Here is a 17,401-nt window from a genome sequence, read left to right as displayed (position 1 = left end):
AGGTATAAGCTGTCTTCTGGTTTTACGGCCCTTGGCTTTATTCTGATATTTTAGTTTGATTTGAACCAATCGCATTCTAATAAACTCACGTTTGCCAGCACCTTTTCAGTAACGCATGGGGACTCAGCAGGCTTAAAAGCAGATACTTCTGGACAAAGAGGCGGTGTGATTGGAGGTTAGAGATGACTGCACTGTACATCTAATGTATTGTTACGTTGCATTGCAGTTGCTGTAAACTGTGAAAATGTCAAACTCCTAGACTTTCTGTCGCCAGCCAGGCTTGCGTCATTAACTGGACTAGTCACAACACTTACAATCGAAACGTATCCATCCGCAATGAAGAGACCCGTACAAATCTAGATCGATAAATCTGCCCAGTGTTTTAATAAAGAAGTATTGCGCTTATGTTCTGGCGAAGGATGTCCTGCCGAAGTAGTATTCATGTCAGATATACGGATATCAGACAGCAGTCGCCTTCTAAGAAAATGTTACAATTCAGCAATTCTGAGGGGGTTTTGTTACCTAAAATGCGCTCAAAGTCAAATTGGTTTATTATAATTAAGTTAAATCACCATTTAAAAAACAAGTCATAAGAAATTAAACATTATTTAAGTAGTTATTGTTTATAACATTCTGATCTCATAGAAAAATAAAGCACCATCAGTTTTATTAACGTGTATAATGATGAATAACATGATTTTACATAAAATAGAGGTTCCTATATTAGCCTACCTAAATTACAATAATTATAAATCGCACTTTTAAGAACTGTGTAAAAAACTCTGTACCCTGACGTGAGACACTCCAGTGTCTTCTTTGCTGTCGGATAATGAGGTATTGCCTTGTTTCGATGGCAGGATTAAAGGATCACTTGCAAATTGTTAAGAGTTTAAAGTTAATCCATAAAATACAGGACATCGTTTTAAAAACCGCTTGAATCCGACTCTCATTTGTTGGGATATCAACGTGTGTTCCAGAATTGTGATCCGTGTTCAAAGGTAAAAGTGACATTTTGTTGTTATGTAGCGATTGGTTATTTTTTTTAGTAATTACAATGCTGGGCTGGGAGACCTATGGTTGATTTTTAATAACTGGCACGCACATCGTGCAGCAGGTGCGCCAGTCGTTTTGTTTTTGGAGGGTTTTTGCGATTCAAAGTTGAAGAAAGTTTACAACAGCGTCGCACATTAAGAATTCCCTTCCCTCCAGAAGCAGATAATAGTAATTAGGAGAGACTCCTGGTTCATCCTCTCGGACGGCGGCGTTTCAGTGATCCTGGGAAAGTTCCAGCGCTGCGGATGAATTCTGCACAAAGGCACTGAGGCTCCAGCCTGACTGACGCCGGGGCTGCGCTGTTGCTTCTGCTCCTGGTAATATGCGCTCCACACCTCCAGAGCGCAAGCGGCAGAGGGTTACCCAAAACTGTTATTAAAGTGTCCGCTGATGAGAAGGTAAGAAGCGAAGCATGGTGTGCATTGTCCTGTGTTCTAGCATCACGCTCGCTGCTCTGTATTTTATCTTATTGCACAGGTAAACGATAATGCATCAATTTGCTTTCTAATTAAACCTCTGGTTTTTAAACGGGGTATTGGCTCTAACTTGATGCCACTCAAACAATGAGAAACAAAACTAACAGTACGGGGATCAGCTTTTAATTTCCTAATAGTTTGTCTTGAAAACCATAGATGCTACGATCTGAATGTCTATCAGGTGTATAAAAGTCTTTTGACGGAATGCAAGCATGTGAATTATAATTGAAATATTTTGCTGTAGTGGGTTTTTTTAAGTCCAGGACAATCTAGTTTAAGTGTTGAGACAAATGCTTGTACGCAGCGTGTAAGCGTATTGCGGATATTGACAGAATCTACCTGATTCCTGACATTCCAGGTGTTCTCAGACAATTCGAGGTTAAGTCCACGGTGCCGAAAAAAAGTGTGCTCTCGGGTTTGCTAAAGGAAATGCGTGTTTGTTTTGCGGGGATGTCCCGATAATAAAATACAAGGTGATTAAGCGTCTCTGAGTCAGCAGACTGAGTGACGCCAGTTTCATAAAAGAGAAAACGAGAACGTAACCTAAGTATTGATGCATTGAAGTGAACGCCTGTTTTCATTTAGAGCCAACAAAGAAGGAGGAGGTTGTGTTCAGTTCCTTTTTCATTGATATGCAAGTTTACGGGATGCAATGATTGGGAATTACACGGTATACGCTATGCTACATTTGTTTTTATTGTGGCTAAATTTGATTCCATGCGCGCAAGTTTTGTATAGCGTGTCAAGCTGTGGATGTTTTAAAATTGTGTTTCTTTTTGTTACAATTTGCTATTGTCCTCACTTGCTTTGGATCTTATGCATCTAATATTGCAAGACACTAACTGTATAAAAGTCAGTTTCATCAAGCCTTTTCAGATTTTTCAGGGTGACTTTAATGTGACAACTACATTACTGGCTTTGTGATATTGCAACTTGTTACCTATCATTCATGAATACTGTATCAAGTAGTGCTCTGTAAAATATTTTAAAATGCTGGAGAGGCTTGGGCAGTTCGCTTAGATGTTCTGCAACAAATTTCAAAGACATTTTTTCTACACTATAGAAGAGAGTGTGGCAGACCAGAAATAAGTATTCACTTATACTCAATTACTGTTACGTTCTTTCGTTTGCTTTTAAAAACCCTTGTTTAAAACACCTATTTTAACTGTCATGTTAAGTTTCATTTTATTTTTTATGATAATTTAGTATTTTCATTCCAGATGTCTTTTAGATGTTGTTGTTTGTCTGGTGTTTTTTCAAGGCTTGTATGTATATGATCTCAATGAAGTCTTGGCGGTGGCATTTTGAGGTAATCCAATTTTTCCACTAGCCTTAATCTTTGAAAATAGTAGCGCCAGCATAGGTACACCCTTGGAAATGAAGCTGATGTGGACAATTTGGAACAGCACTCAAACCAGTAATCTCTGGAAATCCTACCTACAATGAGCTAGTTACTCCTGACCGTGATTCTTAATTCTGTAAACCATACACCAACAGTTCCTGCTTTGGTAACCTTGAAACCGTCACTTTTTATAATGTATGTTCCAGGAAACAAGTGTACAAATGTACAGAATCTTCGTCGTTTCAAATATATAGCAATGAATTTTTTTTTTCATTTTCAGCTGTCGATAATTTCAGTCTGCAGATATGTGTCCTCTGGAACATGCTATTGCAGAGTTAGCATTAAAGCTCAGTTTGTAAATGATTGTATTAAATTAGCAGTTAAGTTTGTTTCTGTGTAAATAGTGTGCTTTAGCTATAACTGGCAAGCATTTTTATTGCTGTGGTTGTTATTATTAAGCCATTGAAATAGAAAAACCACAGATTAAATCATAGTGAATCCGGATAGCCCTCACTATACTCCCTTCCATTAAAGATTTTTTTTTTACATCTGTTCCCAGAGACTTGAGTAGGAAAAGGAAGGCAGTCAAGAATACAAAAAAAACACCTTTTGGACCAGAATTTGCAAACCAAATCCCCAGTATTGATTAAATCGGACTGATTCTGGATAGTCATCTCAGTACCAGTTTTCTTTCAGGAGTTTTCTATATCTGGTCCCAAAGACTCTTGATCTTGTGTGCCAGAATTGTCCTGGTTAAATTACACCTTAGGCTTGTATAATCAGGTCTGCCTTTAGCTGGTGACAGAATTTCGTATTTCTTTACCTGATCCGCTCTTTAGTGGGACAGCTGCATGATGGGTACCACATTCTATTCCTCCATAGGGATCGTTTATTTCCATTGCCATCTTCTCGGATCATATGGAGTACACTGTGCAGAATTTTATAATAGTTCCATACATTTATGTAGTGCCTTTCATCTCAAGGGATACCAAGTGTTTAACGCATTGGAGGGTATCTGTATCACACAGCACTGAAGTGCAACGTCCATCTAAAAGATGAACAACTGCCCCACTACATAGCACCTTAGGTAGAGAATTTGCTTGAACTCAGTTGAACTAAGGGGGAACTTTAAATTGACCAGGTTGTAGAAACTCCAAGTGGAATGTTTGTGAGCGTGCTAGGGATAAGGTCCCTATGCTTATTAAGAAAGCCTTGGATTCTTTCATGGCAAAGTAGAAGCTGAAATTTCAACATCTGTTTTCAGTGTCAACTTGAAAAGATAAGATATAACTTAATTGTCCATCCAAAAGGGTAGAAATTTGTCTTTGCCATCACCATAAATAGCAAAAAACAAATAACCTCAAGCAAAAATAAATACACCTAAAAAACAAATAATAGTCCTAGACATGCAAAACATACTATATATATATACACATTGCACTCTGCCCATATTATACTACCATTACACTAATTCAATTCAATAGTATATTCATAATAATAGTAATTCAATAATAAAAAGTCTTTTAGCTGCATTTAATGTACTGATTGCACAGGAAACAAAAGATTTCTTGTATATATTTTACTTGGCATTGGGCATTCTAAAATGCGTCTCTGAAGGTGGTAGTTGAAAATGGGAATGAAGTACTTAACTACACTTTTTCTTCCCTTTTCTTTTCCCATTTAAATTTTTTTCCACTTTCAAATTTTCTATGTCTGCTTCTGAAGTAAAGCAAGAGTCATTGACACCTTTATTCCTTAACTTTCTACTCATTTTTTTTAATGTTTGAATTTCTTGGAGAACATTCACAACTGGTCTGCTGTTTTTTTACCCTAGTCATAAGTATGTTTTGAAAAAAGCGTCTGGAGAGGTTTCCAAAAGCCTTTAATAAAATGTAATGTCTCAATTTAACCTTTGATTTCATGTCAGGTAAGTCTTTAAAATTTGATACTTAATATGCTTGTTTTTCTGTCTCCACAGATGAGTGAAATAATATCCTGGCATCTCACTGCTTAAGAAAAACGAAACATTGAGTCTCATTTTGCTGCTACAGACTAAACATAGCGGTTTTAAAGCAGTGAGCTTCCAAATACCACTGAGTCTTCTCTTGAGGTGGCAGTCAAGAGCAGGCCGTCGAGACAGCCTCCACACAGCCCCCGCATCAATCCCATCCTCCCCCTGTCCCATGCATTCCACGACGTCCATCACCTCCCTCTTCTCCTTCACCAGCCCTGCCGTGAAACGGCTGCTGGGGTGGAAGCAAGGGGATGAGGAGGAGAAATGGGCGGAGAAGGCGGTGGATTCCCTGGTGAAGAAGCTCAAGAAGAAGAAAGGGGCGATGGAGGAGCTGGAGAGGGCCCTGAGCTGCCCCGGCCAGCCCAGCAAGTGCGTGACCATCCCCCGCTCGCTGGATGGCAGGCTGCAGGTGTCCCACCGGAAAGGCCTGCCCCACGTCATTTACTGCAGGGTGTGGAGGTGGCCTGATCTGCAGTCCCACCACGAACTGAAGGCCCTGGAGTGCTGCGAGTTCCCGTTCGGCTCCAAGCAAAAGGACATCTGTATCAACCCTTACCACTACCGACGGGTAGAGACTCCAGGTACCGAATGGCTTTTTCCCTGGCTCAGTCATTACACTGGGCTACATCACAGAACCTTAAAAATTCTCCATCCCAGTAACTGTCTCAATTTTCCATAATGTCCTGGAGCAGGGGTAGACAAGACTTCAGAGTCTCCTGGGGTTTGTGGTTTTTGTTCCACCTCCGTGTTATTATGTAATTTAATAAATGTTTAACTTAATTGGACTAACATTTGTACCAAGTCTAAAGCACTGACTCATTGTAAAATTCATTTATAACTACAGACTCTGATGAATGGGTCTCTCTTTCCTTTTCCATGTGGCAGATTTCTTGCAGTGCCTTGCTTGAATTTTGGAATGTTTTGGATAATGCTGTAGTTAGTGCAGTCATGGTAGATATTTTTGGATGGTTGCTTTTATTGATCATTTGTATGGGTGGTTCATTTCGAAACGAGACATTGATATTATCCAGAAATAGTACTGAGGAGGCAGAAGGCTTTGATGGCTTCATTTGGAGTGAATTGTCTCAAATGCTTGCGAATGCCTCTGAAGTTTAACTATCCCTCCAAGGCAATTATTGACCCACAGTTGTCTTTAGTAGTCGCATAAACCCTTTTATTGAATTGGACGTTTCTTTCATGCAGTGGGTATAGAAGAAAGAAAATGTCATAAAGGATTTGAAATATAATCCATTTTGGAAAAAAACTTGCTCTAAATACTCCTTTTCATTACCAGCATTTTATGATTGAGCCATAAAAAAAAGAGAAACAAATGAGAGAGAAAGAAAGAAAATGTTATATTACTGGTCTTCTTCTAGCCACAGATCTTTCTTATTGACTGTGGCTGCGGGGACATCTGAATATTTTAGCCACAGATGCCTGGCTTTTGCCACATCATTTCAGACTTGTACAATCGTGTCATTCTGGAAACTGTTAAGCCAATCTCTAAGTGAAAACTGGCAGCTCAGTGTTTTATTTTTCACTTTGTTTTTACACCATCCTTAATATGCCTTTCTGGGCTTCAGCCACCCTCTGTAGCTGCTCACTCACTTTTTGGTCAGCTGCATTATGAGTGGCATTGGTGCAAGAATCGATGGTTTTCCTAAGTCAGGAGTATCCAGCCTGGGTCACGGAGGGTCAGTTTGTCTGCAGGTGTTCCAGGTCTCATTAGAGCAGCACCTGAAATGCTGAGAGAGGCTGTTCAGATGGTCAGGATAGGTCAGTAACCAGCGGGATTAGCCCTTTCAGAGCTGAGTTTGAATGAAAACCTTAAAACACACCAGCCCTCCCAGACCAGGATCGGACACCCAGTTAAAGAAATTTATCAATAGAATAGCTGTTTGTTTGAATAAATGCATAAATAACATCTTTTTATGTGTATTCCAACATTTATAAATACAGTTATCATCAATATCGTGGTTAAACATGTCAATGTAGTAAAATTCCTTTCATTGTTGTTGACTTTATGATTACAATAGGAGTAACAGTGCCAGCAAACAGTGCATTACATGTTAATTATTTCATTTTAAAGCAGGAAACATTCTTGAGAAAAAGCTTTCACGGGCACAAATATGTCTGGGATATCCCATCTGAAATCAAAAAGTTTCAGCCCTGTGTGGGTATGTTCAGACCACAGAAAGGCAATAGCCCATTTTAGAAAGTTTCATTGTTGGATAGATCAGCAGGTGAATTCCTACAGTATGTAGGAACAAAGTATTTTGTCAGTGGACTGCATAGTCTAATTATTATTTTAAAAAATGTTTTTAAAGGGTGTAACAGATTATGATTTAAACCTCGCCAAGTACAATAAAATATACCTATTCAGTGCACAAGTAAAGAAGAAAACGATACGCTGTGTATTGTATCACATTTTAAACCTGAAGAGATTAGTATTATACCTTTTGTAGATTTGGGTTTTTGCAGTGTTTCGGGATTTTTTAAATGTATTTTTAATGTCACCCTGGATAAGGATGACAGCTTAATAAATTATTGTAAATAATGTTGTGTGGTTGGAGGCTGGACAATGTGTAAAAGGTCTACATATGTTATAATCAGCTGGGTTCTCGTGATAAAGAGAGCCGAATAAATATCCTGCAGAGAATGCATTTCAGGGTTCTGGTGTTGTTTTAAGAGCAAGCAATCATTATGATTTATAGGAATGTGAATATAAATTAGCCCTGCCAATTTCATACCACAAGAAAGCAGGACCATACTTCTCATTCCAGTTTACTGTATGTAAAGACAAATTCAGCAGACACTGACAGTTACTGCAAAATAAGTAGCTGGTAAAGGAGGAAAAAATAATGTGAAAAGACTGTTCACAATCAGAATATTTTTTAAAATTAGACAGATTCAGCAGTTGTGCTTTACCTGGACACTTACCTGAAGTGGTCTGTTTGAATGCTGTGACAAAAGAAGCTGTTAAAATGGGCTCATTTGACCGCCTCACGTGTTCCTTTCGCAGTCTTGCCTCCAGTGCTCGTTCCACGGCACAGCGAGTTCAACCCTCAGCACAGTCTGCTGGCTAAGTTTCGCAACGCCTCCCTGCACAACGAACCCCTCATGCCACAGAACGCCACTTACCCCGACTCCTTCCAGCAGCTACCCTGCAATGCTTTCTCCTCGTCTCCAACCAGCTCCTTCTCCCAGTCGCCCAGCACCATCAGCTACCCCAACTCTCCAAGCAGCACCACAGAACCAGGCAGCCCCTACCAACTCACAGGTAACCATAGAAGACACGGGACCCGTGTCATTACTGCTTCTTTGAGAGTTGCCTTGAAATTCCAACACCTCTTAAGACTTGATCTTAACTTTCAGTACTGAGGTTTGGATTAAACCCAGTATCGAATTACTGAAACATGTCACAAGCAAAAGGCCAACACACAGTTTTTAAGTTTTGAATTTTTCCATGTGAGTCTAAGACAAGATGTTTTACAGAATTACAATTCTGCTTTTTACAGAGACGTATCTATCACAGGATATTGAATTAACTTGCATGCTATTTGGATGTCTAGGAAAGTGGAATGTACTGTCTGAACTGTATGAGTACTCAAGAAAAAATGAAGCAATTGTCCCACTCAGCAGTCTTCAAAATATATGAGATGGCCTGGTTGTTTTTGTATTATTATCATTAATCAGTTACCTGCAGCAAAGATGTTTATTCTAACTGTGTAAAGCCCAAATGCAGGTGGTACTAGACAATGTGATTTTTTTTGTGCTCTGCATCACGTGGAGGAGCTTTATCCAGCATAAGAAAGAATGCAATAAAAGAAACTTGAGAAATTAAATTTGGTAACAAAGCCAGGAGTGTGTGTTTCCAAGAATCGTTTGAAACTTTTATTACAAACTCCTCCTAAGCTTTGCTAGAGAAGTAATGTTCTTTTTCTGTTTTCTCATGGGGGGGCGGGAAATATGGCATTGATTGCATTTCTGTGTGGTAGGTATACTAATTCTGGAGGACTTAGAACAGCTGGCGATAGATTGCGGGTTTCATATCTCCAGTAGTCTTCACCAAGAGTCATGACCTGTAAAACAATCAAGACAGTGTATGGAAAATGTTGAGAAGCACAGTATTAACTTTCAAGAGCAGACCAAAAGCAGGAGCAAATATGTACTCTGCAGTTTGGTAAACACAGAGTGTTTATAAGATAGACACAGCAACAAGTACAGTCTCCACACTGCAGCTGTGCAGTTGGCATGCTTTTCTGGCCTTTTGGTCCTCACATGACAAAAGTATGATACTGTTTAACGCATCTGTGTAATGTATCCTGGTCCTTTTGGAAACGGGAACTAACAATAAACTATTATTCATGCAGCGGAAACCCCACCTCCTCCTTACAGCATGACGGAGACAGCAGCCAATGAGGACGTGAAGCCCATGGACTCCTCAAATCCACACAAGTTAATTCTGTCTGCTCCTCACAGAGGTGCGTCTATATCATTTGTGTTTTGATGCAGGTTATCTACAACAGCTGTGATGTGCAGTAGTGATCGGCCTTGGAAATCACTGAATATTTTTCTTCTACTGAAAGCACATAATTAGCTCCAGTGATGCAACACTAACAAAGAAAATTAAGAAAAAAATAGTAATATTATATAACTAATAATATTACATACTAACAAATCTTTAACGTGAGTCAGCTGCAGTGCTAATGGAAATCTCTTTTACTGCATTGTTGTTTATTCTTGGTTTTCTGACAATATGGTACATCTCGTCAAGAAGGCATCATTCACCATCATTTTAATACCACTGTAAATGACTTTCTTTTGGCTCTGTGTAAAAATGCAACCTTTCTGCAAATGAGACTTTAATATCCTGAGTTTATAAGGCTTTATTTGCAGACCAATAAAGATTTAAAATAGCTTCTTCAAAGCTCTTTTCCTGAAGTTATCATTAAATTTAATAACATCACCTCAAAGAAACCAACATGTTTTGGTTTCTCTGAGAGTTAATATACTCGGATGAGGTGAGCAATCCAGTTTTTGTGTTCTAAAAACACAAAAACATTGGTGTCTAAATGGTTCAGGTTTGCAGATAATCTGTACTACTCTATTGAATTTTACATTTCTAAGTAGATATGGACATGGTTGCTTTTTGAACCATGTCTTTTGCTTTTGTTCTCTTATCACTGGTGTCACACCTCACCGGCTGTTACCACAAACCATTGGTCTGATCGGCCCCTACCTCTGTGTCCCCACAGATCTACGCCCCGTGTGTTACGAAGAGCCCGAATACTGGTGCTCTGTTGCATACTACGAGTTAAACAACAGGGTGGGTGAGACGTTCCACGCCTCAGCTAGAAGCGTGCTCATTGACGGCTTCACCGACCCATCCAACAACAAGAACCGCTTCTGCCTCGGTCTCTTGTCTAATGTCAACCGCAACTCAACTATAGAACACACAAGAAGACACATTGGGAAAGGTCTGTTTCTTAGATGCTGTTTTTGTCCCATTGTGATGAATTACTGTTGTGTTTAATTAGTGGTAGCATGGACTTCTGAAGGTCCATATTGTACTTCCCTTTAAACATAATTCACCACAGTACAGCCAATAGTGCGTCAGTCTCCTTACAAAGCTCAGAACATGATTGCTACCTACTCCAAACCTGTGCTCATCTCAGTGCTGTCTGTTACTATTAAATTAAACTTGTGACTACACAAACAATATATAATATAAACTTTCTTGAGCTTTTCTTCAAGCATGTGCTGAGATGCGACTATTATATGGATAAAATGCCTGTCCTTTGTAGATCGGTGCAGAAACAGGAAGCTTGTAGGGCCTTTCCAAGTCCAATTTTTGCCCCTGTGACTGAATCCCGTTGAAGATTAAAAAGACCAGTACTGAAATTATCCAGACATGTTGAATTTTTCAGTGGCAGAAATACCATTAAGGTCCACTGCTGGCAAGTGATGAAAAAAGATTTTTATGAAACACATCTGCCCCTTTTCAGTTTCCTGTCCTTTTCTCGAAAATAAAATGACTAATTTATGTGTCTTGTGGTTAACTAAAATGCACTTAACCAGAACCAAGACCATTTTTCTGATTATAATGACTTGGAAACCTGGAATGCGTTTTACTGTTCTAATGAGATTGGAGAAGTACAAACTCAGTCCCATAAAAACTTTGGCTTGGAAAGATCAGTTCAACTTTACGTTTGGCTCCATGTGAAGAGTGAAGTTTTTACCTGTACTATAATTGTTGATGTTTTTTTAAAGCAAGCATGCATTTAAGAGATTTAAACAGTTAAACCACAGTGTTATCATCTAACCAGAATAAAGGCATTGTTTGGCTTATCTAATGAGCATTTACAGCTCAATTCGTATTCATTACAGGACACTCGAGACACTATAGACATGGGGCAGCATTTAGAAAACTTGATCCCAATTGATAGACCCCGATAGTCAAAAGTAGGAGAGATTATGGGGGATCAACAATAATATAGATGATCAGAAACACAATATGAGAGGCAAAGTAGTTCTGCAGATAAGGCAAATGACTTTTTACAAGAATAGGTAATAGGTTTATTCCATGCTGAAAAAAAATAAGAAAGAAAACAAAACGTACGTTGTTGTGGAATAAACCTATTACTTGTTCCTTTGCAGCCTAATCATGCTGACGCAGCTACCCACCTGAACTTGTTACAAGAATATACAGGGTTGATATGTACATTAGCTCTGCCATTGACATGCCAAAGGTTATATTTAGCTGGCAATTAGTTCCCTATCCATTCAAAAAATGTAGAATTCAGGTCTGAGTCTGGAGCAGCAGTTATTGGTGCATATTTCATCCCCTTGTCTCTGTAAGGCCCATTGAAAGTGCCCAAGTGACCAATTACTAAAAATAAAGAATTATGTAATTACTTTAAAGAGTGCCTATTGCCTTCTGAAGGTGTCCACCTGTATTACGTTGGAGGGGAGGTGTACGCGGAGTGCCTGAGCGACAGCAGCATCTTTGTACAGAGCCGCAACTGTAACTACCAGCACGGGTTCCACGCCACCACCGTCTGCAAGATCCCCAGTGGCTGCAGCCTCAAGATCTTCAACAACCAGCTCTTCGCCCAGCTGCTGGCTCAGTCCGTCAACCACGGGTTCGAAGTGGTGTACGAGCTGACCAAGATGTGCACCATCAGGATGAGCTTTGTCAAGGTAAGGGGTGGACTTCAGAGGGCCTGTGCCAGCACAGACAGCAGGGCTTCATTTTAATCTGGGCATACTGTAATGCCCAGTGGGTGTTTCTTACATCATTCAACTGAAAAGAAAGTGCGGTAGAAGAAAATAAAAAGGACTTAGAAGCGCATTCCAGAGTCATGTATGAGTTTTTTTTCTCATATTGCAATAGGGTTCAAACAGCCAGGTGTGAGTAGGAAATTAAAAGAAAGCTCCAAGCTTTGGGAATACTGGTTTGCTGTTTTTGCATCCAAAAAAAAAAATCTTGTTTCCTTTGTTACTTTGGTTCTGTTAGTACAGATCTGTTGAGAACAGCTTTGTTCTTGGACAAGCTCTGTAGGATTACTGGTAGTTCTTTCATGACAGAAAGATATTAAACAACCACAGCTCCTTAAGGGTTCTGTTTTTTGGGTCCTTAGTTCATACTGGGTCCAGTGAAAGTGCCAAAGCAATTAAGTGGTTTAATGGAATTCTTAGGTTACTATTTTATACTTATAAATGATGACAACATTCTAGCTGTTTCTCTGTTCAAGTGAGTGTTAGGTATTAGACACCCTATTGGTTATGAAACTTTAATTTACAGATCTCACATCTGGCATCCTGGAAATCATGCCAGTCAAATCTTAGTGGAATCTGGAATTTAAGAAATTGTAACATGAGACTGGAAATTATCAAAAGCATCCACACTGAATGTACATTAGCATATTTCTTTTCCCTAAAAATACCCTGTATTATTTTCTTTCGAAAGCAAATTATGCAAGAAAATGAGATTGCACAAATTGCCCTTTTCGTTTTTATAACAATAACGGAGACGTTTTGCTGTAATCTCAAAATCTGTGATTATGATGCTATGGAACAATAATTTACTTTAAATTCCTGCTGGTGATGTATTATGCAAGATTTCACATACATACCATTTCCAGTTTCTGACCACATCTTACTTTATTGTGTGGTTAATGTTTCTGTATGAACATTTCACTAACTTATGGTGGAAGTAATCAAGACAAAAGCAGGTAGATCTTGGTAAAATGAAGTACTAGACGGACAAATTATAAATTTACACTAAAGTAGAAAAACCCTCAAACTCTGATAATTAGTCACTTATAGTGGACCTAATGTCACTACTTTCCTTAAAGCTCCCCTATAATAGTTAACACATTGAAAGGGGACAATTTCAGTTGGATTAGTATGTTATGTATGTTGTACAGAAATTATCTATGTGCAACAGAACAATCAGATCATTGATAAAAAACAACTCCACCTGTATTGTAGTCCAGGAGTGGACAAGTTTAATGTCCGCTGTATTGCAGATCAGTGTTTTGGTCTAAGGTTGATGTTTAAGAATTCCACATCTTGTCAAAAAGACATAGTACCTGTTTATTTATCATATTATGTCATATTATAACTTGATGATATGTGCCAAAACAAAGTTTTTATTTAATTAGCGAACACAAAGAAGGCAAATACTACACCAATGGGCTAGACAAGAATGTCGTTACCATGAAAGCAGAGTTTTTGATTAAATTTCAGCCTTAGTTTTATATGGGTTTCTGTTAAGTGCCACAAATAGATAGATACTTTATTGATTCCTTGAGGGAAATTGCAGGACAAAACAAAATTAGAGCCACAAAGAATCTTTGTTTTACCCAGTTGTATGTGAGTTTTTCTGCTCATTTCTTAGGCTTGTTTCTCTCACTGTAAAACACCATTCTCAGATTATCTATATAAACCCCATTGACTGAATACGCTGTTTTTCTGCGGCAGGGCTGGGGTGCAGAATACCATCGTCAGGATGTCACCAGCACCCCCTGCTGGATCGAGATTCACTTGCATGGCCCTCTGCAGTGGCTGGATAAGGTCCTGACTCAGATGGGGTCACCTCATAACCCCATCTCTTCTGTCTCCTAACGTTCTCACTACCCTACATGCAACAAGTGTAAATTATGTTATCGGACAAGAAGCAGTGTTATGCACACTGTTGGAGGAATGTTAAGTACTGCTATATCAATTTTATCTCGCAGCAGGTACACCAAAAACATACACTTCATAGTTAACGAGTCATTGACAGCGAGTACCTCTGTCTGTAAATATATTCTACACAATTGTGCCCAAGGAATCTGTAACTAACTCTAAAGACCTCTGAAATCTACGTTTAGGTACCAAGTCTTTTAAGTATTTGTGCTTTTCTTTAATGTTTTTATGTTGTGTTTTTTTTTAAATGCTGATTTTAGAATAAGCCCAGCCACAATCTCAGTGTTTTAGAAAAAAAAATCGCATTTCTTGAGAAACGGCAATGTGTTTGTATTTAAAAAATATTTGACTGTGCAATGCAGTGCAGTTTAGGTTTTAGTAGACTTCATGTGTGGAAAAAAAAGAACTTGACCATTGCAGCCCGTTGGATTACCATTCATCTTATCTTGGGCCTTTTGATATGCCAAAAAAATGTCCATATTATAAATATATAAATTGAGTTCTACTAGAAAGGTTGGTGTTATGGTTACCATGGCTGTCTCACAGCTCTTGGGTCCTGTGTTTGAATTCTAGCTTGTGGTAGCTCCTCTGTGGAGTTTGCATGTTCTCTCTGTAACCATTTGGGGTTTTGCCAGATGCTATTTCCTCCTACACTCCAATGACCATGTATATTTGTGAGTGCCCTGTGATGCATCCAGTCTGTGTCCTGCCTTGGGACTGAGCAGTACCTGAAAATAGGTAGAAAGAGGTTAATAGCAGAAAACGTCTGTTCACTATATTGAATCACAGCATGTGGAGACTCTGCACTCAAGAGTGCATTTCTCTGGCCTTATTAAGTATTACATTTAAGAATAAATTCCCTAGATTTTAAAATGATTTTTGTAATGGAATCAGGCACACATAGAGGCTGAAGGATGGGTTCTACATAAACTGCTACTTTAAATCCAGTAGGCCTACAGTAATTTAATCTTCTGATGTTTTTTTTGTTGTTGTTTGGTCAAATAGTTAACTGTGGTATGGACGTTTGTCTTATGTCCTCTCTTAATGTTAAAGAGTTATAGATTTTTATCTGTAGTGAACTCTCAGCTCTTTGTTTTCAGCATGTTTTTGGGATTCAGGTTGTGCTGTATGTTGAAAATCTGAATCACAGAGCGCAATAGTTGCTGTGCTTCTTCATCATTTGTTTGTCTTGCCTTCAGCTATGCAGATATACTTAAAGTAAATCTGTTAGACAACGTAAGTATTATTCTTTGTCCTAACTGTTGTGTATGACTTGGATAACATTGAGAATTATTTTGGAAAATTGTTTTTCAAAATCAAATTTATTATCTAAACTAATACAATAAACAGCACTTATGAAGAACCACAAAAAGGTCACTGTCACCTATATTTTCTCAATATTATTTAAAGGAATTTTGTGGCCAACTAATGGATGCCTTCCATCAAAGAATTGTGGTGTGATGGATTACGGACAGAATAATATTCTTTTTGTGAATGTGTTGATAAGGCGATGAGCATTACCAGTAAACCTCTTAAGATTAAAGATGGGATGTATAAAAAAAATGTCAAGATTCATAATCATGCAACCTCTGGAGGGCAAATATGTTTCCATATCTTCGCTTTGTGACGCCCCTATAAATAACTGGAAATTATCAAAAATTCATGTCTGTGAGGTTTCCAGCTTCTTGAAGTTGGCGGCTGATCTGTTTAATGTAATATTAGTGTTTTCATTAAAAAATGACCATTATCCATGTCTGTGGGTGTAGTCTTATTTTTCTGTAGTGATGGATAAGTTCATTTCCCCGACCACTGCAGCTTCTCCTGGATGACCCAACTGGAAGGTAACTGAGATTTAATGAATTGTTTGTTTTTTTTTTCCCTGGAAAGGTAATACCAGTACTGTCAGAGATAATCATGTAAGGTGTTCTCCAAGGGCAGCATGGTGATGCAGTGGTCAGTATTGCTGCCTCACAGCGCTGGGGCCCTGGGTTCAATTCTTGGGCTGCTGCCCGCATGGAGTTTGTAAGTTCTTCCCGTGTTTATGTGGGTTTCCTCCCACAGTCCAAAGACATGCTGGTAGGTCAGTTGGCTTTGGGGAACATTGCACCTAGATGTGAATGTGTTTGTGTGTTTGCCCTGTGATGGTCTGGCGTCACATCCAGAGTGTATTCTGCCTTGTGTCCATTGCTTGCTTGGATAAGAGTCCAGCTCCCCTGCAACACTGAAAGAAGCAGTTAGAAAATGGATGGATGGATTTTGTCCACGGTGCAGTGAGTAGTTATATAAAAAGATTTATTTAACATCACACCGTCATGTGCCAGATCTATCACAAAAACTCTATTTTGGATTTTATGTTTTAGAAACTGCCTTTTTTTAAATGAGTAAGGAATTCTCCACTCAGCCATTTCCCTGGCTTCAGTGCCATGATGAGAACAGGTGTTGGTGTTTGTACAGCTCATCATCTGTCCTGTTAAAGAAACCTGGACAGGCTAGAAAGTGACCAGACATTACCTAGTGGTAGGCTCTAGAAAGAAGCCTCACATACTTAGGAGAGTGTGTTCCAAGACAGACAAGACCAGAGCAGCAGGTTGACTAATTGAGCTGAAGATGACTGCCTAACTTTGTTTCCGGATTTACCTTTAATGAACCAAAATCAACCAGGTTTCTGAAAACTGAAGAGAGGTGTATTTTCTGATCATTCTGATTGCTATTTAAGTTCCCTTTTTGTAAACCTTACAGGGGAAGTTTGTGTCCTATATTTAGCATCTGTTTTGAGGGCAGCCTCAAAGAATGAGATTTGTTTGGTTTCTGAAACAGCCATTTAGAGTTTTATGTTCAGTTTCTGAATGCATTAGAGTGATAATGAGTAACATCTAGTTAAAGAAATTAGACAGTACAGTGATGGAGCTGTGAGAACTCATTATGCAATTAGTTGTAAGAAGTAGTTTTTGTGTTTGTGTCTTGTGGGTGTATAATTCTCGAATAAACATTTGCATCTAGTGCATTATCAATTTATTTCTCCACCACCAGTATCCTATTTTTGGGGGTACTGAACATGTAGCCTTTAATTGAGGAAAATATATTTTTATATAAATAAACACCTTTTTGGTGTCTTTTATCCTAATTAAAAAGAAAATTAAGTTATAAAATACAAGTGTTAAAATACAAAATTCAATATACAGCAAAACTTGGCCATTACCCTTGATGAAACTTTTCAAACCCTGCAGTTTGCAGAGGATGAACTGGTTCACCATCAAAAGCTACTGGTCATTTTGTTTTGGAGCTCAAAATATTTGACATGTGTTCCTATTTTTGTCTTTA

General features: G+C 38.7%; 1 protein-coding gene across 1 annotated transcript; it reads left to right on the top strand.

Moving 5' to 3' along the window:
* Window positions 1-1,064: 1,064 nt before the first annotated feature.
* smad9 (SMAD family member 9) lies at window positions 1,065-15,833 on the top strand. The gene is made up of 7 exons (XM_088922037.1): window positions 1,065-1,451; window positions 4,850-5,466; window positions 7,908-8,165; window positions 9,259-9,369; window positions 10,144-10,365; window positions 11,832-12,088; window positions 13,874-15,833. The coding sequence occupies exons 2-7, from the start codon at window positions 5,055-5,057 to the stop codon at window positions 14,015-14,017; spliced, it is 1,404 nt and encodes a 467-aa protein (XP_088778163.1). The 5' UTR covers window positions 1,065-1,451; window positions 4,850-5,054; the 3' UTR covers window positions 14,018-15,833.
* The last annotated feature ends 1,568 nt before the right edge of the window (window positions 15,834-17,401 follow it).

Source organism: Atractosteus spatula, chromosome 7 (assembly GCF_055471065.1).
Source record: "Atractosteus spatula isolate fAtrSpa1 chromosome 7, fAtrSpa1.hap1, whole genome shotgun sequence".
NCBI lineage: Eukaryota > Metazoa > Chordata > Actinopteri > Semionotiformes > Lepisosteidae > Atractosteus > Atractosteus spatula.
This window is presented reverse-complemented; position numbering and strand designations above follow the sequence as displayed.